At 43.1% G+C, this 21,818-nt stretch overlaps 1 protein-coding gene across 1 annotated transcript in view; it reads left to right on the top strand.

Annotated features, from left to right (window-relative positions):
- The window catches only part of SYNDIG1 (synapse differentiation inducing 1), a 40,291-nt gene that overhangs the window by 7,750 nt on the left and 10,723 nt on the right, over positions 1-21,818 (top strand). Inside the window, exon 2 of the mRNA XM_086878905.1 lies at positions 657-794. Coding sequence (XP_086735031.1) covers positions 657-794 — 138 coding nt within the window. The remainder of the gene's footprint in view (positions 1-656; positions 795-21,818) is intronic.

Below are 21,818 nucleotides of genomic sequence, written 5' to 3'. Positions count from 1 at the left end.
ATGGTCAGGATTTTATGATTAGAATTATTCTCTCACTCTTGGGAACTCATAGGCAGCATCACTGACAATTTAACTTGGTAAGGTAACTTGGCCTTTGGGAGGCAGCATCACTGATAATTTTGTAGTTCAGCACATGATCAAAGTTACTTGAGGAATCTTTTCCCCATTTCATCTTTATGTGAAAGAAAAGGCAATTTGAATTATCAGTGAGGTGGTCTTGCAGATACTATGCCAGCACACAACTCAGCCAAAAACCTGAAAATCAAAAGCATTTTCTTGGTTTTGTATCTCACCTGTTCCAGTGGGTGCACAATTTCAAGTCTCAACAGTACTGTGGATTTTCTCTCTCTCCTTCTCCTCCTTTATTTTTGAAAGGAAATACTCACCCTGGTTCATCTGACTAGAGAGCCCCTCCCTTTCCTGGTCCCTTTTCAGCTCCTTGCAATGATATCTTTACATTTGTCTTTTCTTGCTTCAAGCTCATGCAACAGTGATGGAGTTTGTGACACTCAGTGGGTGAGGAAGAGGAGACCTGCTGGCCACTGATGTGATGGAGTAGGAGAAATGGGCAAATGAACAGGGGATTGGCTCATGGCAGAGGAAAAGCAATAATGTCATTAACAGCACACCTGTGTTTCTCTCTTTTGCTGCTCCAGAGCGATTACTCCAGTGACACTGAGAGCGAAGACAACTTCCTGATGATGCCCCCGAGGGATCATCTCGGCCTCACTGTGTTCTCCATGCTCTGCTGCTTCTGGCCACTGGGAATTGCTGCCTTTTACCTGTCCCATGAGGTAATGTTAAAACATCTCCTGCCAGCCATTCTCAAGGACAGTGGAAGGTAGTTCAAGGGGGTGGCATCTTCCCCACCTGGATATGTCCCTGTGGTAGTGGTGGCTGCCTTTTGAGATACTTTGCTGAGGAAGGCATCTGCAAAATATTTTAGCTTTTAGTTGGCAGTGGTCATGTTCCATGTCAGGTTATAAGCCCAGGTAAAAATCCTCAGTGGACATGGCTTTTGAATAAAAAACACTCTTGATAGCCCAAACGCTTGGCTTTCCCATTGGGAAAACAGATCTGCTTGTCCCAAGCTGATAATTTAGAATATCATTCCAGGAGTAGAAAAATAATTTCCATTCTGCAGATGTGAATTTGCTTTCCAGAAACCATTTCCTTTCCCACGGAAAAAAAATTGCTCAGTCAGTTCTTCCTTTCAAATTTCAATATGCAAATATCTTTTTACCAAAGAAGTGGCTGTGTTTTGGTTTGTTTCCTTCACGAGACAGTCTTAACATTGCTTAACTTGCAATCACCTCGTGCCCATCATTTGTTTCGACAAGTATGTCTCCATAAGTGTCTGCAATGTAATTACTGAGCTTCCCAGCATGGCAGATAATGCGGGGTGACAGAGAAGGCGCCACACTGGCAGCCTCATCAGTGACTGCGAGGAAACATTTGATTATATTTCTCTCTAGTGCCTATTGCAAACTGCAGTCTCTGCTCCACAGCACCCTTCACATTCACCCTCTCAGCTGTCTTTCTAATCTGCCTGCACTAAACATCTACCAGCCCTGCTGATTTGTCAAACCAGAGCAGGCTCTTCAGATCTGAAGGATCCTACTCTTCAAGATCAAAAAAAAAAAAACCAAGAAGAGATAAAGAACTGCTTTTTCTGTTTGTTTTTTTTTTCTTCAAATGAACAGTCTGTCTTTGCGCTGGGAAACCTCTGAGACAATTAGTGTTTGTCCAGTGGAAAATAACAACAAGTTCTGATTGTTTGAGTTTTGATTGTTTGTGAGATAGTTTTATCTGAGCAAAGAAAGCAAGGCACGGTCCAATGAATACAAAAACCCCCAATGTAATTAATACTTTTTATTATTGCTTTTATTTTATTATTTATTTTATTATTATTATTTATTTATTTATTTATTTAAATTTATTCAATCAATTTATCAATTATTTATCAATTTATATATACCAATTTGTATATCAATTATATATAATATATATCAATTTATCAACTATTAATTAATATTAATTATTATCTATTATTAATTATTTATATATATTATTTAGCAATTATTTATTATTGATTGCTTTATTATTTTATTATTGCTTTTTAGCAATATGGATGAGAAGCTAAATGTGCTCAGAACCAGTGCATAAAGGCCAGGGCATCCATCTGTGAATGGATCCCAGGGTCCAGAATACATCTGTAAGAACCTCTGACTTCCATGTGAGAATACACAAGGTGGAAAAGGCATAAATACAGGGAAAAATATTGGTACTATGCTGAAGAATTTTGGCATTTGAAAACAAAAGCTTGGGTGTTTTTTGATTTAGTATCATGATGAAGAATAGCTGAATGTGGATGCTTAAACTCAGTTTTCAAATCTCTTGCAGAAAGATGGTCCAGCTTGTTCCAGTCCAGCAGAGACACATCTCTCTGTCCTCTCCCTGAGCTCCCAGGGAGCTCCTTTCTCTTCCTGCCTTCCCATTCAGCAGGTCCATCACTGCCCTGAGAAAACATGAGAAAAAGTGGTTCTTCTGCAAAACCCCATGTCCAACAAACTGGCATTTTCTGGGGGAAAAATGTAACAGACATTAAGCCCAAACCTCCTGTGGCTGAGAACTTGCTGAGATAGTTGGTAAAAACCATCAAAACCGTGCACCTTGCTAAGCTAATATTGACAGTGATATCATCTTTAACTTCAACACATGAAACATATTTATGATTTCTATTTATATAGGTTGTTCAACTTAAACTCCTCGATAACATTTCTGATCACTAGTTAATTCAAAAGAATAGTCTTAACCTTCCCCCTTCTTTATCAAAAGCCAGAAGTGTAGCTAAAGATCAACTCTTGGTACTCATGATCAAACCTCTTTTTTTGCAGTTGCTTGAGCTCTTGAAAACTGTGTGTTTTCTGAAGTCTTCTGAGCAGTTCTACCAAAAAGGCCATCTGGGAATAAACTGTGACACATAGGAAATTCAGAGATGGGGAATGGATTCTTTGATGCAGTATACAGCACTGGCAATGAATTTTCTTTTAAAAATCTGGTCTGCTCTAGGTGTGGGATGCCTTTGAAGTTTAAGCCTTTGTTTGCAGCAGATGTATCTGCAGTACAGCTCATTCCAAAGGCATAGGTGCTCTGTTTATTCCTGCATCACCTGCCAGCACATTCATGATGCATACGCCTGTGTCATGCTGCAAAACAATTACACAATGTTGGATGCTGTAAGACAGCAGAGGTACTCTTTACTGGCAGAATGATTGAATTTTGGGGGAGTTTGTGCTCCATGAAAGCCAAGTTTTTCCTGCAGGTGATGTTTCTGCTCTGTGTGGGACTTATTTTCTCCACCAAGTCTCTTGCCAATGTGCTGCTGACCTGGGGCTTCTTGCAGAACCTCAGTATTGAGGGGTGCAGCTGTTCAGGGGCTGCCTCTGTGGTGGAAATGAAGATGTGCATCCACAGGTGAGCCAGCAGGGAGGAGCAGTGGATTCAGAAATGCACTTTATGAAAGTCCAAAATGGTTTTTTTTTTTCCGGTTTTCCAAGCAGGATGTCATCTGGTGATCTTATCCTGAGCAACGTTGAGACTTGCTGCTTTTCATCTTCCCTCAGAAAAATGGAGAGCCTTGAGGCCATCAGTGTGCTTTCCACTTGTTCAGTTATTTCCTTTCTGGTTTTATTTGTGTTTTCCTTCCCACAAGAGTCTTTCCCACACTTCCTGTAGCTGCCCAGTCCTGTGCTCCTCTCAGCTCCACTCTCAGGATGGGGCCCTGTATCCTGTCTTCTTTCACTTTTGCTTCTCCAAAATTGTCTCATTAGTCAACAGCTGAAGAGCTCAATCAAAGGAGTTTTTTGTGCATTTTGCAAGTAAACTTTTGGGAAGAGGAAAGTAAATTATGTCTTTCACCAAAAACTCTTCCTCACAAACAGTGTGTGATCAAAAAAAAACCTCATTATGTTTATTTTTTCATAAATCTCCACCCTCTGGAGTCTTACAAGTTCCTCAGTTTTTATTTCCAAAGATATTTTTAGCCTTGTAGATTGTAGGCAAGTGTGAAGCCTCATAAATCAAAGAAAGAACTTTAAAAATATATCCTTTTTGTCTTGTCAAGTTTACCACTGAACTTGTCAGATGATTTCTCAGGGGCTGTCAGGCTTTCTGCTTGGGCTGGGGGTGGTGGTAACAATCTTGAAAGGTCTTGCATGAATCCTCTTTTTCTCCCTGGTTTTATTTTTAGGAAAGAGAGCAATACCATGTCACACATTTCCCTCTCTACTGTAAACAGGAATTCATTATGAGGGAGCAGAGCCTCCAATGGCATGAATGAGCTTCACATTGTGCCTGCTCCCTTACAGGCAGAAACAGGAGCCTGCAGAACACCTCCCTCCAAGGCCCTGTGTCACTGACATAGACACACACACACCTGAAAAAAATCCCTCTGCACACTTCTCCACGTGCTCAGGTTCTCAGAGAGCCTGCAGGCCCTCCTTTCCCCCCGGCAGCAGGTGAGACCTGCCAGGCAGCAGACTGCACTCCGAGCACAAGGGAGCAATCGCTCCCCGTCTGCTGCGCTGACTCCCTGCTGTAATTACCTCCCTCGCAGGGCGATGCAGGGAGGCAAAGCTTTGTAATTATTTGCTCCCATTGTCTCACTGGGTAAAGGATTTTTTTACAGTTTTCACAAGGAAACAAGGCATACGTGACTGGGGAAGAAAGAGTGACTTGTCTTTCTTGGTGATGACTTCTGAAATATTTGGTTACTTTTCATCCAGTTTTCAGAGACAGGGGCTTTGGAAAAAAAAAAAAAAGTATTTTGACATATTTTAGTAGTCACCGGGGAGAAGAAGGAGAAAATGTTCATGTAACAAACAATGTGAATTCTAGCTTTTATCAGAGTTTGAATGCTCAGCATACATTTATGGATTTCCCTGTCCTTGCTTTTCTGGCATAAGGTTTTGACATCCAGCTTCAAAAGAAGAGGATAGAGAAATAGCAGCCAAGTGTTATCTGCTGTTTGTTCCTTAGAAAGGTGGCTCATAGTCCTCGTATCAACAGGGAAAACAAGGAGACAGAACAGCAGGATGATGTGCCACACTCCACCAGACTGGCTGGTGATGCCCTGCTCTTTTCCATCCACCCTGCTTTCTTTCCTCTCTGTCTCACTTTACTGCATCAAAAAAATGAATATGGTCTATTATAAAGAGCTTGACACACAGCCAGGAGCGTATTTTTGTACAGGGGATGCAGCAACCTCTTATATCAAAGAAGAAAAGGCAAAAGAAAAACAAAAAATGTGATATTTTTCTTTACTTGGCAGTGACATGCCAAGATCTATACTAGCAGGATATGCTGGTCAGCAAAGCTGAAGCAATGCTATCGAAGCAGACAGGAGGCTTTTGCATTTTCATGAGATTTTTCAACACTGCATTATTTCTTGGTCCAAGTAATGCTTGGACAAAAGAACTGTCTAAAGATGATGAGCTTTAATGGAAATAAAAGGCCTTTGTTTTGCTGTCTTGGACCAGATACCAAGCCACACAATTCTTTTGCTTAAGCAGGGCTGTTGCTTTGAGTCACACAGATTGGGTAAAGGACACTGGGTGTACTCTGGGGCTGCCCAGCCCAGTCTCTGCTGACCGTCACACGAAGGTTTGAGCTCTCTGTGCTGCTCACTCAGGAAGCAAATCCCTGAGTTCTTTGTCCAGCTCCCTGCATGTGAGTCCAGGCACACCCAGATGCTCTTTTACCCTTCTGAACTGTTGTAGTTTTTCTGCTGCAAAAGGTGATGTTGGTTTGGTGATGGTGATTAAAACAATTAAACCCATTTGTGCAAGGAATGAGTGAAAATAGGTTGAGCTCCTCCTCACAAGGAGCTGCAAAGATCTTTTGTTGTCCTAGAAGTTGTCCTAGAAGAACTCTGTCTTGCTGAGATGGCAGAGTGCTGATGGTGTGGCCACTGTACTCACATGAGAGCCCTGGCCCTGGGAGGTCACCAGGCCATGGACTTCTTGCAGAAGGTCACAGCTGGCTGCTGGCCCACACTCTTCCCCTTACTCCCATCGGGCAGGTGACAGATTTGCCAGGCAGAAGACAAAATAGCAAGGCTTCTGTTCCCAGCCATGACACAGAGAGAAGCTGCCTGCTGAAGGAGCCAGGTGCATATGGCACCCTGTGAGAGTGCTGGCTTTCCTGTGCTTGGAAAAGCAGCTGAGAAATAGATTAAGGGTCTCTGATTAAGGGCATTTGGGTGACATCCTTTGCCTCTGCAAAAAGCTTATGGTGTGGTTTAACACATTCATGAAGTTTGCAACTTCTGGTCCTTTGGGAGAAGAGAGGAAAGCTTAATCCTGGATTGGGTAAAAGAGGATCTCTTCCCTTCTTCCCCCATGCAGTTCCACAGACAAAGGTAGCCACTCTGAAGTGGGGCTGATGGATTACCAGCATCTCCAATTCTCATCTTTCCAAGTGGGAGGTGGCTGCCAGCCAGTGCTTTGCGTGTGCATGGACACTGCTCCTGCCAGCTTTTCCCTTTGGGTAGATGTCCCCAGAGGAGTGCTTGTCTGCACAAAAAAATGGCCATTTAGAATGTGTTGTGTACCAGCAGAGACTGTGCATCCTGGGTGAGGTCATGGGCCAGGGAACTTTATAAGTGTCTTGTATAATTTCCTCTTCATTCCTCTTTGTCCTTTTGATCTTGTAGTTTTATTTCCAAGTCACGAAGTACAGCTACAAAAAGGAATTAAATTAATGAATGACCTGATTGCTTTAGCCCTTAAGCTAATTTTAAATAATTGAAAAAGTAGCTGGCAAATAACATTCCCTGGAGAGTTTAATTCATTATGCAGGTGTTTAATTACAAGGAAGTTTTGAGATAGGAGAGAGACCAACTTGAAGTATTTGAGGAGATGAGGGATCTTTTTTTTTTGTTTTGTTTTCAAGAGCATCCTGCACAATAACAAATATTGTACATGAATTTTTCTTTGCCGGTTATTTATGCCTCCCGCATTTCGCTAAGCCAGATACAGCCCCAGAGATATGTCAATATAGTCACACTGCAAGGGTATAAAATATCCTGATGCCAGGAGGGCACTGTCTTCATCCTGCTGTTACTTTTTGTTGCTTTGTGATTGACTTGTTATGTCACAGTTTTATGAGAATGTGAGGATTGTTTCAGTCCACAGCTGCCACTAAGCTGGAAGTGCCTGGAGTGGTCACAAATTCATTCTGAGTCCTGTCTGGTGGAGTCATCTGAAGAAGAGTAGGGCAATAAGTATTCCACAGGAGTTTATCAGGATTTCAGTCTCCCTGACATTTAGGCAAGTCTGACTAAGTTTAAAGAGCTTTTTAGTCTTAGGCACTGGGGTTTTAGTGTTTTGCTTTTTTTTAAAATTTAGAGAGCAGGGATGCTGTTAGCAGGATTATGGAAATGGACTTGGGGCTTTTGTTAGTAATTCTCACTTATGTCAGCTAAATACCTCTTTTTTTTTTTTTTTTTACATCTGCAAAGGTATATTTTCCAGGAAGAATTATATTTCAGGAGAGGAGACAGAAGGAGCACGTTCACAGTCTGAGGGCAGAAACAGGGCACATTATTTTGTACCTCCCAAAGCCTGCCCTTCTGAAAGAGGCATGAGAAAAATAAAGAAGAGACTTTTTTGCAGGTCTGGGAATGGAACATGGTCCCTTCCTTCTGGCCATCCCAATGTCTGGTTCCATTGTCAGGAAGGCCAAAAGGTTTTGGGTGCTTTGTGATTTGCTGAAGGTCTTCACATGCAAGGTGGTGAATGATCTGCTTTGAAGTCTGCTGTGGCAAGGAGAACAGTGTGTTCATCTAGAGAAGTTCATTGTGTGCTGCTTACAGAATACACCTTCCTTTCATCTCATGCTGTGGCAGCACCCTTTAAAAAACAAGATTAGTGAAAGGAGGCCCTCTCACTTGAATTTCAGTGTATGCAGCAGTAAATGGATGAGGGTGTTTTTGAGGATTAAGGTTAACATTTTATCTGCAACATACTCAGAGTTTTTATATTCTTATCAAAGACTACCATCATGTACCAGAGACCCAGGGCTATATTCTAATCTTGAATATTCAGCTTGCTATCTCTCAGCATATCTTTTACTGAGGGCTTCTGAATTACTACTTTGTTTGCATGCACAGCAAAGGAAATTGATCACTTCTGATTTCAATCTACACATCTCTTTCAAACAGGCTGCAGAGTAACTCTCTGAAGATTTGAATCTAGTGACCTAGGCACCAAAAGATGCCTCCCAGACAATGGTAATTCTTCATTGCATTGGCTGATTTCCCAGCCGTAGGAAAGAGATAAAGTTTTTATATATTTATTTTGGGACAAACTACAAGAACCAGCTAAAAAGAAATGGAGTAGGACCTACCTGCATCTGTGAAGTTTGCATCTAAAATATTCAAATATACCTATCAAGATATCTTTGTCATGTTGGTGATAAAATTGTTACTCTTGGTAATAAAGCCAGTCTACAATTTAATGAGCTTGGGGTGAAAAAAACATCAGCTTTTTCATGCTGGGAAAACTTTTCCCCATGCCAGTTTGGTATTAAATACACTCATTATAGGTTGTGATAAACAAGATGTTATCAAGGAGATTTCCACATGCTGCATTATTGCCTTTTCTTGCATTGTTTCCAAGTAGAGTGGAAGAGTCAGGGTTGCTCCTGCCAGTCCACATGTCTGCTTCCTCCAAGAGGCAAAGACCAAAGGCAAAAGGTCTTACAGCATCCTCTAGGAAAGATGGGCTTGTCAGTGTCTGCTTGACCCCGTTCTTCATCCTGCTATCATCATGAAATCCAGGAGAAAGGGTGCAATTCTAACCAGGTGTTACCTGGAATTCTCATTTCCAATGGTGGCCAGCAGATGTTTCTGTCTGTCCCAAAATTATGAGCTGTATCACCATGAGGGATCTTTACTTACAACTACTGTCTCTACCAAGAGAGGTAGAAATCTAGTAGTGGGAGCAAGAAAGGCAATTTTTCTTCCCAGTTCTGTTCAGAGAGCCGTGTCTGACTTGGATTTGGACTTTTTGTGGCTCATTGATCTGATGAAGGGATTGTGGAGAGTTCACTTTCCACAGATCCAAACCAAGTAGCTTCTCCCAGTGGTTCCCTTTGCTCTAACAAGGATGTGCTGCAGAAGCTGGCAGTGGTCCTTGGGCTGATAGTGGCAGAGAGCACACTCCAAATCCTCACAGGTGTGATAACCCAGGAAGTGGGATTTGGTCCAGAGACATGTGGGACTTTGTACTAACTTAAATAGTAACTGTCCCAGCCTGAGATTTCTGAATTTAATTCCAGACACCACACTCAGTCACTGTCCCAAAAGTGTCCTCATTCCTCGACCTTGTCACACAGATGGCAATGTTCTGAGCAGGTTTCTACAGGCTGTAGCTAATTAAGGAATTAATTAGGAGCCCTGGTTTACACAGAAGCTACTGTAAAGCAAGAACTACTGTCATCTTATGGGACCTTGTCACAGTGTTGGTCCCAAGACTGTCCAAATTATCTGTGCTAGAGATTCAGCATGTTCACCTGAGCGTCACCTGGGCCTTTCCTGATGTATCCTCAGGATGTCACACATGTTTGAAAGATTCACTTTATTAAATGTGGTGCAGACCACGTTGTCCTGTGACATTCAGTGGCTCCCTCTGTGTAGCTGAGTGCACAAATTTCTTGTTTCTCAGCACATTCAGTATCCCCCACAGTCAAAATCCATATTTAAATCCCAAGGGCACTGTCCCTTATTTTTACCATATCTGACTTTGTTCTGTCGAAACTTGAGCAATTTTTCCTCAATCAGCCTTGTTTCAAAGCTTCAGATACTGTGATTCTAATTGTGTCAAGTAAGATCTTTCTTCCTAGCAATTTGCAACCTGAGGATAAATGCTAAAATATAGAAATGCCACCACTTGTAAACTCTGTCAAGGTGGCTTTCTATTTATTCTGTTCATCACACATGCACAGCAGAATCATGGAGTCTATTCTAGGAGAAAATAAAGGAGAAAAGTCAAAAGTGGAAAAAGGAGAGACCTGCAGGGAGGGGGCTTGAACCTTGTCCCTGTAACCCACCCAAAGCATAGGGAGCGCTTTTATCAGCTCAAGGGCCCTTTGGTGAATCCTGTAAAACTGTGTCACTGTTAGTGACGATGTGCCAAGGAAAATCCCGACGTCTAGCGGTAAAAAGAAACAAGCCAGAGACGGCAGTACTCTGAAAGGCATAAACAGCTATGCCCAGGGAATCTCACCAGGGCATTTCAGCCAACCCAGATGGAAGGGATGCTCAGTTAAGCAGCCAGAACAAGATCTGCTGCTAAAGGCTGCAGTTAAGTATTTCAGTTGGTGTTTGGATGAAGATATGGTGGAGATATTGCTGATTTGTGTTTGATGATGGAAGTTCTATAAATGGCTCAAAGACCACATTGTTCTGCTTTGCATAGGCAGGAGAAAGTCTCTCACTTTTCTCTAGTGAATTGATTTCAGAGAGAGGGGACATGTATTTAGTAGAAAGCAAATTAAAGGGTTTTTTTTGTTGATGATAAATGGCTGAGCTTAATTTAATTTACTACTAATTCCAAAGAAAGGAAAGAGAACCATGATGTCATGTCTTTTTAGCTCCATCTGAATGCTTCATCACTTCTTTTTCTGACTGAAATGACTCATGAAATCATAGACACTACACATGGCAAGGACTTTTAAGTTAATTTTGTCCATCTGTCTGTCACCACTGAGTTCTTATTCAGAATGGTAAACAGGAAACTACGTTAGAGAGAGACACAGTGTCCTCTTAAGCAGTGGGGAGTACTAAAAAACTCTTTACTCATTTTTGTACATCACCCTGGGTGTGAAAGCAGAGCCCATGAAGTCAATGTGAATGAATTCAATGCCATGTAGCACCGAGTAAGTCTTACATCACTTCTCACAACTGCTTTGTCATGTGTTGTTTTGCTGATTTCCTTTTACATTTAGTGTGCTACTTTTCAGAGCTAATGGCTTTCATGAGTCACTGTGAGCAATAAAGCCCTAGAGCATCCCTGATGGGAGACATCTGTGGCTGGGGACATCAGGTTGAGGGGTAAAAAATACTGCTGGAAATAAGGGTGATCTGCTGGAAATTCAGAACATGAAAGTCAGGCCTTAGAACAAAAGCTGGTGGAAGAGAAAGGGTCTGGTATCACACCCTTTTACAGAACCTGACATCCTCCAACCCTGAAGCCGCCAAGAAAAGGCTGAGGGACACACATCAGTGACTTCTCAGGAGCTGCAGTCACACACAAGCCAGCCATCCTCTCTGCCTCTCCTTGCACATTCATTACTGCTGTTGTCACGTCTCTGCTGCCACTGCTGACTGAAAACCCTGCGTGCTCTGCCTGTCCTGAGAGCAGCTCTGTCAGAGCTGGCAGTGTAGCTTTGCATGAGCAAACACCATCACCTACGCTGCTGGACAGCTACTTTTTCAACTTGTTTTATGGCCCATGTGTTGTCTAACATGGTGAGAACCCACAGGAAATCATTATCCACAGGGCAGCACGTGAAAACCCAATCCATCTCCGATAACATGTGCCAGCTCAGCTCCCAGGAACACTTTCACTGTGGCCTCAGCAGCTTGTGGGCATGGGCTAATCCTTCTCTCGGCAGCAGAAGGGACTGGGACAGCTGCTCCCCCCCTCCATGTGGATTCCCTGATTTCCCTGATTAGCTGTCTGTGACAGGGATCTCTGGGAGAGCTCGCTGCCTCTGAGCCCCAGCCAGGAAGGATCATTAGCCTGCAGCCTGTCTGCCTGTGGAAAATGTCTCTTTACCTACCAGCAAAGGATAACCATATCAAGACCCAGTTGGACTCCATTAATATGGCTCTGAGGAGGCAAACATCTCTTGACATGAAATTATGTGCCACTGATCATTTCAGCTGCCTGGGCTGCTCATTAGTTCACAAAACAGGTTTTTTTTTTTCCCTAGTGAAACATCTTCAAACAGCATCTTTCATAGCCATTGAATCTGCTTCCTTGCCTGTCAGGATATATATGGAAGGCTCATTTTTTGTACTTTTAGGAGCAGGGATCTCATTTCTGGTGCAAGATCCCAGCTAGGAATAAAGGTCTTGAGTTCTTAAACCCATTTTGCCATGGCCTAATGAAATTTCTTGAGTAAGTGTCTGTATATTTAGGATGTATTAGTCTTGTATTTGGAATGCCCAGTACCCTTGGTCCCTTCCACTAGCTGTGCCCCCTCTTCATTCTTTTATCTCTGTGGAGACATGCCACCAAAAGCAATAATGGGCTCCTACGGCTTTGACAGGGCTGATGGTGCTGGATCACCATGAGGGAATATCACAAGGCTTTATATTTGTGATTTATACAAGCTGCACTCAATGGGTTTACAGCCTAATCTGTGCCCTGGCTGCTCTGCTGGGAGCCATAAAGAAGAAAATCATCTAATAAAAAAACCTTCTGGTCCTGACGTAAAATTCAGCACGATACATCTCTGCCTGTGCCAACTCTTCCTTGCTCCTTTTGCCCACACTTCTATTGTGTGGCACAGTTACCAGGATCATTAAATTCAATGTCTGAAGGGCAGCTGAGGCTCCTCGATGCTGCAGAGCAGAGCAGGGAAAAAGGCTGGAGAAGAGCTGAACAGTGAGAAATTCAGGAATGCTCTCCAAGCATGGGAAAGGCAGGAAGTATTTATATTCTTCTCCACACACACTTCAGGATGACTAAAACACCCTCAGTCCAGGAAGATGGGTTTGATTTCAGAAAAAGCTTTCTAGAGGTAAAGAAGTTGAAATGCAGTATCACTTCACCTGGGCAGAGATGAGCAAAAGGTTTAGATGAACAGCCAGGTATGGCTTTTCAGCTTTTGTAGACACAGATGAAGATCTCTACAAGCTTTTAATTACTTTTCCTTATGCCTGTTTGCTACGCACCAGAACTGTTTTATTAACATGCCTCTTCTCTGTGACTAATTTCAGTGGGAAAAAAAAGCATAGTAATTTTTAATTTCACACAGAAGCAATCAATCTCCTTCTTAAATTAGTTTACCAGCTACTTTGATATCTGGTGCATTTGCAGTCTTTTCCCAATGATCTTATTTACAGATCTTGGAGTTGGTGAGTACTGTCCTGTCTGTGTCTCCTAGCCAAATTTACTAGAAGATGTAGCACCAACATTCTTTCAAGGCACAGAGGCAGGTGAGTAGGCCTGCTTTTTGGACTTGAATAGTAGCTCATTTCTTCAAAGAGCAGAAAAGTGTTGGCAGCAAATACCTGGAGCTTCTTTACTCCCACCATTAATTTCTTCTTCAACATGAGAGAAAAAAAACAAACAAAACAACTAATTTTTCAACCCTAGAAAGGAAGTCTTTCCAAACTTCAGAGGTCTTCCTTAGGATTAAATTCCACTTCTGACATTTCTATGCTTTTTTTATGAAGAAATGGGAAAGAGGTGGGACTGATGATTGGAAACCACTTTGCAGCTCTGGAAAACCTGCATTATGAGATAAGAGGTCTCCATTTCCCATAAATGGGTGCATTTAAGACTCTAGGATTTAATTTTCTACTTAAGGTCTATACTTTGTTTCTGAGTAATGGGATAGATCAAGACTCCAGACTGGTTCCGTCTGAATTATTCTTGTTATCAATGAAACATTGTATGCATGCTTTGCTTTCAGGTATGATGTCCATTTTGTATGATTTTTCACTTTTTTCATGCAACTTTCGTGTCCTTCAGCTGGTGAAGTCACATGAGATCTCTGTCACAATTTGTATTGTGTTTGTGTTCACTTTGTCTGATGTCATGTTTATAATGTTTTGGTGAGTTTCCTAGATGGTGACCCTACTGCTTTTTAGGATTGCATTTTTAGGTCTGCATATTTTTGACTGATATTTAGTTATTTTTTGCTTTATTTTATTAACCCCCCCCCCCATACTCTGAAGATAATCAGTAGTCTCCTCCAGAAGGAAGAAGACTTTCAGGGGTTTCTTAATACTCAGTAAACCTAAAGTGACTGTCCAAGAATAGTTACAAATTCATTCTAAGAGGCTGTGTTGATACATTTCTGGCAATCAAAAAGGGTTTGACTGGTCCGAAAGCAGAATGCTTCCTTTTTTTTCCCCTCCCTGCAGAAAAAAAAGAACTTAAACCCAACAAACAGCACCTCAATGAGAACACACTATTCAAAGGAAAACAAAAGGAAACCCGAGTTTTCAGCTAGAAGACTCCATGTCTTCACACAGAATTGCTAGCCTGGCTTTTATTTGTATTCTTTAGTGGTGGTAGGAGTCCCTGCAGGAGTATCCTGGAACTTCCAGGCCAAGGAGCATCCTGGTGAAGCTGCCTTTGAGACACAGCGGAGAATTGGAACAAAAATATTCTCCTTTTCTCAGAACAGTTTTACACATTCCCAAGAAAATTTTCACAGGGAGCTGTCCTGTTCTGTCAAATGTCATAATGCAGGCAAACAAACATAAAACACATGGAGAAAAAAATTCCCAGCCAGGCCCTGCTGGTTGTTTCTGTAAATGTCAGGTTCTGCCTCGCAAGTTTACTGGTGAAGAAAGGGCTGTGAAAATTTCCCCCTGGATTCAGCATTCCTGGGATGCTGGGGCTCTATATCTATGTCAGCTGACAGCTATTTCCTCCATTGAAACTTACCCACTTAGAACAGGAGCACTTTTAGTCTGTGCTCTGCCAGCAGTCACAGCTATTTTAATCACCCTCTTTTGCCAATTCTGGATCCTGCACATCGTTTTGACATCCTCTTCAACCAGATCATGCAAGCAGACAGCTGCTTTCAGAGCACCCCTATCTGGAAGGTTGCTCCAAATTACAGAAGGCAGATCTGTTTATTAATATTTAAGATCTGTCACTGACTGTGTCACCCAGCCTGATGGTTCTGCTGGGATCTTCACTGCACATAGGCATGAACAAAGTAACAAAACAAACAAAAGGGGTCTGAGATCTCTAAATTGTTCTTTTTCCATGGCAACCTTCCTTGAAGACTAGAAGACTGGAGGAAATAGCTTGGTGTACTTTCTCATCCCTTTTACACTTCCCAGGGTGTTTTCCACTGATGGAAACTTACTGTCCCTTCAAGTGTCCATTCTTAGATGTTATGGAAGCTCATTTTTACAGCTTCAGACTTGCTGAGGAGCAGCAGTACTGCTAATGGAGCAAGCAGTGATCTTCAGCCTTTTTGGATGCCAAAGAGGGGTCTCTCCTCCAAGCCTGGCAGCATTAGAGATTATATTTCCAAGGATTCATAGCAAGACATCTGTCATGAGAATACTCTGGTCAATCCTTACTTCAATACCAGCAAAGTAGCTTGAACACAGGATTTTGTTTCATAAAATGGAACCACAGAAACAAACTTGTCTGGAGGTGTTCTGTCCTTAGACCACCTCAGGTCTGTCCCACTGAGGTCTGTAACACCTGCTACAAATGCAAAGTCTGCCTTTCCCTCCTCTTCCTCAAACTTCTTGCTATTTTTTTTGTTATCCTACAAGGATATCTTATTCCTGCTGCCTCTCAGAAGAGTCCATAATGGGGAATTCTATGGATTTTGTGAGCCACACTTGCCCAGACCTCTTAAAAGAGTTGGTGCACATTGTTTCTGCCTCTCCCTTTGTCTGCTGTGGGAGGATGTCCTCACCTCTGTGTTCATGGGAAGAACTTGAGAAAGTCTCTCTGTGCCACTGCACACTAAGGACATGGACAAACCCCAGTGCAGGTTAGACTGGTGCTTTACCACATCTGTATCCTCTCCCAGTTGTAGTTGTGCCTTGTTACCAAGTGTCCTTGCTCTGAAGAGCTTCCTTTCCACCCATTTATGGTGGAATACCAACCACAGGAAGAGCAGGTAACCCAGGCTCAAGACTGGGGCTGGGGGAACCCAGAGCTTGGCCCTGCTGTGTGACCTAAGATGGTGCTTTGGCCCTTGACATGCACTCTGAGATGAAGGATGCGTAGGGCTGATCATACTCTTTGAAGCAAGACCCCTGACAAGGTGTTCTGCAGTTGTGGAGCGGAAGGCGGGGAGGAGAGCTGGCGCAGGCACGGAGAGGTGCCTCAGATCTGGCTGCTGTTGCTACCTGTGCGTCGTTCTAGCAGAAAAGTGTTGCTAAGTTCCCCATGCAGCCCTGGGAGCGTGTCATTCCCTGCGTGGGTGGGTGTAAAAAAGCTGTTGCAGAAAGTTTCTGAAGCAGCTTAGCAGTGAGAAGAGCTGCAGCTCCGGCCCATTTGCAAAGCAGGAATGCCACCTCCGCTCCGCACGGGGATCAGCTGACACCGGCAGGAGCAGCGCCACTTCTTCAAATGCTCTTGCCATTATTTTCAGTTCTTCTGAAACAAAAATTATTTGGCTCAAAACATAGGTCAGTTAATCAGGACCAAGGCAAGGGCAGGATACCACACCTACCACCGGCCCCTGGTGCTGCGGAGAAAGGCTCAGTGCTGACATTCCCATGGGTTTGGGAAGGTTGCTGCAGAACGGGGTAGATGTCAGATCTGACCAAGTTCTCAGTGCTTTTCTGGATCAAAGCACCCTTGCCAGCCCACTCTGTGTTGTGAAGAGACCTTTACATTCTGTTGAATTTGCCAAGAGGAGATTTTTGAATAAAACATAAAAATGACAAGAAATTTCAAATTCCAGAGAAGTTAAGGGCCACTAAAGATTGCTCTTTGAGTTCTCCAACTATTTGTTCTTGACTCTTCATTGCAGTAGGGTCTCTTATCTTTCTCCTTATCATCCTCTTTCCCTGTCCCAGTGCTCTTTGGCATGTTGCCTTATACTGAGCTGGAGAAGGAAGTTTCAGCCTGCAGTCCTGCCCAAAAGGGGAGACAGCACAGAGAAAAGATGGAGCACCACATCCAGCTTACTCTGGAGTCCCACACAGAGCTTTAGTGCCCACCGCTGCCAATCTGTCCTGCTGCCCAGGGCTGCCAAAATCACCAGCAGCCGTGGCTGTTCCACACCACCTCCCAGAGATGTCAGGAGGCCTTCTGGCTTCAAGACTTCCCCTTTCCTGTCACTCCACTTCTTCCCCATCATCCCAGATGTCTCCGGATATTTGAAGGCCCTCTTTCTGGCTGGTGCTTGCCTGTGGGACATATTTGCTGACATTCCCTGAAAGGGTATCATCAAGTGGATACTTTTCTTCAGCCACCAGACACCTCAGAGCATGTCTTAAATCTGTCTCAGCAGCAGGTTTGAAATGTCACCGAGACATTTGCTGAGGGAGTCAGGGACAGAGTCCTGCAGAACCACTGCCATCAGGAGTGGCAGAGCTGTGCCCTGGGAGAGTGATTTCCTATCTCTGCGTGTTTTAGTTATGATGCTGCTGTTGGCACAAGAAACCAAGAAGTCGCTCTGAATGATCAGGAATAACTACTTTTGCAACAAGGAAATACCTCCTCCAGCAGCAGACAGCTTCTCTGTAGAGGGAGATAGAAATGTAATTACAAGTGCAATGTATCTTTACCTTAGAGTATTTTTGGGGTTGGCAGCCTTGCCACTGCTAGAATCTCCTCTCTGAATGGAAGGGCAACAGAGGGTCTCAGAGGTCCACACTGTAATAACATTTGCATCCTGTTCCAAAAAGTGCTGGGGCCTTCTGCTATTTTCCAGTGGAAGAGAAAAGTGTGGACAGTTAACTTTGTGTCACTAGGATGCTCTTGATAAAACCTGTGTCTCTTTTACTGCCACCAGCACTTGTCCAGGAAAAGGGTCCCTGTTTTCCTAGGAGCTCTACAAATCAAAGACCTTGGAAATATTTAGAAAAATGCTTCAGCCTATCCCTGAGCACTCACAATTTTAAAAAAGTGAGACACAGAGAGGGAGAAGAAGGGGACAATGGGAAAGTGCTGGTCACCAAGGCAGACAGTTGTTTTAGGCCTCTGGCAGAGTAGCTGCCATGAAGTCATTAAGCACTGAGCAAATAATTAAAATTGTTGTTCGTGAATATTTCAGTGGAATGTTTTCAGAGAGGATGTGTTTCAGTCATGAAACTTGTATTAGCCCAGTGAGACGGAGACATGACAGGGAAAGACAGAGGGAAGGGGAAGGAGAAGCAAACAAGCAAACTCTGAAATAATTAATCACCAAATCCTTTTCCACTTGCTTGACTCCCTGCTGAAATCCTCTGGTGGATGAATGCAACAGTTTCATCAGACCAGGATAGGTTTTGGGCTTCACTGAGTGACTTCACCTCTGCACTGTGTAAGATACTTTAGCATCCACAATGTTTATATCTTTGCATCCAGACTCTCACCTTGCTTGACTTGCTGCCACCTGTGGATGGGGCCCACCATATTCCATAGCCTTTTGTGTAAAACTGCAACTGAGTGAATCAGATGGGTCTGTTTATCTCCACAAGAAGTAAGAATTGCTCTGAACAACTTCTGAGAAATTGGTCCCCAGAGGCAGAGCAGATCTTCCTTCACTGCTCTGCTCTTACTGAGGAACCCACACAGGAGGCGGATTTTAAAAGCAGCTTGGCATTGCCTGCCCCTTCCATCTGTTCCCAGCTGGCTGAGGTCCTGGGAAAACCCTGGCACAAGAAAATCCAAGATATGTATCCTGGGAGATGTCAGATCCTAAGGCACTCTGGTTCCTAGCTTTCCCCAGAATGAGGTGAAGCCCATGACTCGTGTGCTTTCAGTGTCTCAGCTGATAGATGGACGTTTCTGTGTGGTAGTTTGGCATGTGATCACTGTCAGGAAAAGTGACATTCCCTATTTAACAAGGAATGAGAGTCTTCAGCTGGGTTTTGCAGGAAAAGCAGGAGCAAACTTGAAGCACTCCTCTTCCTGCCTGTGTGTGATGGAGTGATCTTGGACATGAGACAGCCCAAATAAAGGCACTTAGGTGTGGAAGGATATTTCCTTCCTAGATGCTGCCGTCCTGCCAGATGCCCAGGGTAGTACACCCTGCTCCCCATACCTTAAAAGAAAGGGACTGGATAACGAGAAGCAAAATCCTTTCAACCTGAGGAGGGGGCCTGCCCTGATTCCCGAGGTTTGCATTTGACAGGATGAGTCCTCTGTTCAACCAGGGTGTCCCGCCGAGGCTTTTATCCCTCTTCACACAGTGCACCATATGGATCTGCTGCTCCCGCAGGGAATGTGTTTGTGCATTCCTGCCTCTCCCCAGCCATCCCCTCAGTGCAGGATGTGCAGGCAGGGACACAGACAAACAGCCCTGCACACAGGGAGCTGCAGCAGCTGCTGCTCAGGCTTGACCCACCTGCTGCTAGACAAGCCAACAGGCTGCAGAGCAGAGCTCTTGATTCCTCTTATTCATTTCTTTTGGCATAAACATCCAAGCCAATTAAATCACAGATGAGGAGACACTTCCTATATGTATGCAAAAGAATGAGAGGGAACGAGAAAAGAAGCAGACTTCGTGGTTTTGTTTTTATACACTGGAAAAAATTTATATTAAAAAACTTGAGCAGGTTGTTGATGACTACTGAGAGGCATGAAGAAAGATCCTTGTTAGCAATCTCTGCTCTCCCTGTTGGGCAATGAGGACTTATGTTTGTGTGCTAATGGGTTTCCACCGAGGAAAAACCCAGCTCCTGTGAAGCAGTTTGTTAAAGGGAGAAGAGACCCCTGGGATGGCCGCTTTCTTCCACCAGCTATGATCAAAGCAGCAAATATTCTGACTTGGGGCCCTGGGAAGCAAAAATGAAGTGGTCCCAGAGTGCCAATGTAGAAAGTGGTGCAGTGATGCCTATAGCATCCTATTCCTTTCTCTTAGTACAGCAATAGGAGATCCAGGCAGCAAGGCTGCGTGGAGAAAACAATGTCATGAGCATTTCTGGAGATTGTCATGAGATGCTGGACAAAAGGAGCACTGGAGTTAGAGAATCCTTGGAGATCCGTGCCTCAAGGCAGTTTACTTTCTTTCTGGAGTCAAGAATAGAAGCTGACTCAGGCACGATGGAGGCACATTAGCAGGATGTTCTTGAAATCATGGAACTTAAACCAGCAGCTCTGTGCTACAAGACCTGCCAGGCTCCCTCATTTACTCTTTTTCTTATTTCCCTGCAGTGAGGGATCTCTCCCTGTGATGCAGGCAGACAAACAGTTGGGAGAAGCTGTTCTTTGTATTCGGGCAGGTGACTCATTCTTCAACAACATCTTTTCTGGAGAACTGCCCTGATTTATCTATCACCAGCTTTCTGCCCTGCTCGCTGTGCAGTGGAAGGATGGGCAAAGCCTTTCTGGCTGGCTCTTGGCACTGCTGGGCTCCTTGCAGCTGCACACCTGACTGTCTTCTGCACACCTACAACTCAGCTCTTCTGTGGGGGAAGAGATACATCTCCCTGAATGACACCCACACTCATGCAAACCCTGCCCATTGAAACCCAGCAGCGCCTGCCTCTGAGTGCTGCAGTTGTAGGAGGGAGGGCTTTTGTTTACAAGAGATTTGGGGCTGGTATCTGCCAGCGTGACAACTCTGGGATGTGTTTCTGCTGGAGAACATGGAGTTCTTGTCTTGCAGTTGCTGAGTCATAGAAAAGGCAGAGCAGTAATTTCAGGGTGCTGACAGCTTAACACAAGGTTAGACTTTCCATTTCCATGCCAACGGCGGTGGTGACGCATCGCAATTAATTGCTCCAGGTCAGCTGGTGAACTTTTCCCATTGTGAAAAATGGGATCTTGTTGAATCTTCCTAGACTGAGTATGGAGTTGAATCCAGAGATTCCAGAACAGGTGCTCCAGTTTCTTCAGCCAGTGCTACTGGTGCTGGTAGATGCTGATGGGTGTCTGGGTATGGTGCCTGTTTACAGGCACCATTTCTTTCTCCTAATTCTTTCTTTCCTCATCCAAGGATGGTTTTGGAGACTAGGCAGGAAGGATGCCAGATATTGTCTTTGTACTGCAGTGATCACACTAAGTAATGCAATTACCAGGTCTCCCCCACAGAATGAGCATCCTGGACAGGAATAATTTCCTTAGTGTCTCCCTTCTCAGCTCTGTGTTTTCCAAAGTACATCCTCAAGTCTGCAGGCAGCAGCAGAGACAGAATATCCCCTAGGTCCAGAACATCTCTTCCCAGGGGTTCATTCACTTAAACCTCCCAGCCCTATCAAGAGGAGTTAATTCCTCAGTAGGATCACATCTATGCAGAAGAAACATAGGCTGACTACTGAAAAGCAATTAAAAATTGAATGCTGAATCACCCAAATAGGAATTTATGCACCAAATTTTTGTTGATTTGTTAAGACTTTGTATATATATATATTAGTATATTTGTATACACACACACACATATATATAATTTCAGAAAATAGTTTATTTGAGAAATTTATTGTATCAGAAGGTGTCCTAAAATATTTTGGAAATATTTTATCATCCCATATCAATACATTTTCAAGCAGAACAAAACAAACATTTTTTTCAATTGGAAAAAAACTTATCATGTGCAAGGTTTAGTTAACATATATTTATATAAACACAGAAAAGCTCAGAGCAGCAAAAAATAATTCAAAATTTTGTATGGAAACTTCAAAAATTAATTTCCATAATTATAAAAGGATTCTGATGGCATACATTTGTGTTTAATATATTTTTAACTGTGTTTTCTGCTTTTGGTCAGAAAGAAATGAAAATTTTCATTTCAGTCCCTTGCCTTTATCTCTGATTAATCTTCAGTAGAGTTAGACTTAAAAAAAAAATTATTTTTTTTAATATTTAATTAAAATATTATTAATATAATATAATTAATATAATTAATATAATTAATATAATATAATATAATATAATATAATATAT

This window comes from Cyanistes caeruleus, chromosome 2 (assembly GCF_971803275.1).
Source record: "Cyanistes caeruleus chromosome 2, bCyaCae1.hap1.1, whole genome shotgun sequence".
Classification (NCBI taxonomy): Eukaryota; Metazoa; Chordata; class Aves; order Passeriformes; family Paridae; genus Cyanistes; species Cyanistes caeruleus.
The sequence above is the reverse complement of the archived record's forward strand: the minus strand, read 5'-3'. Positions and strand labels throughout refer to the sequence as shown.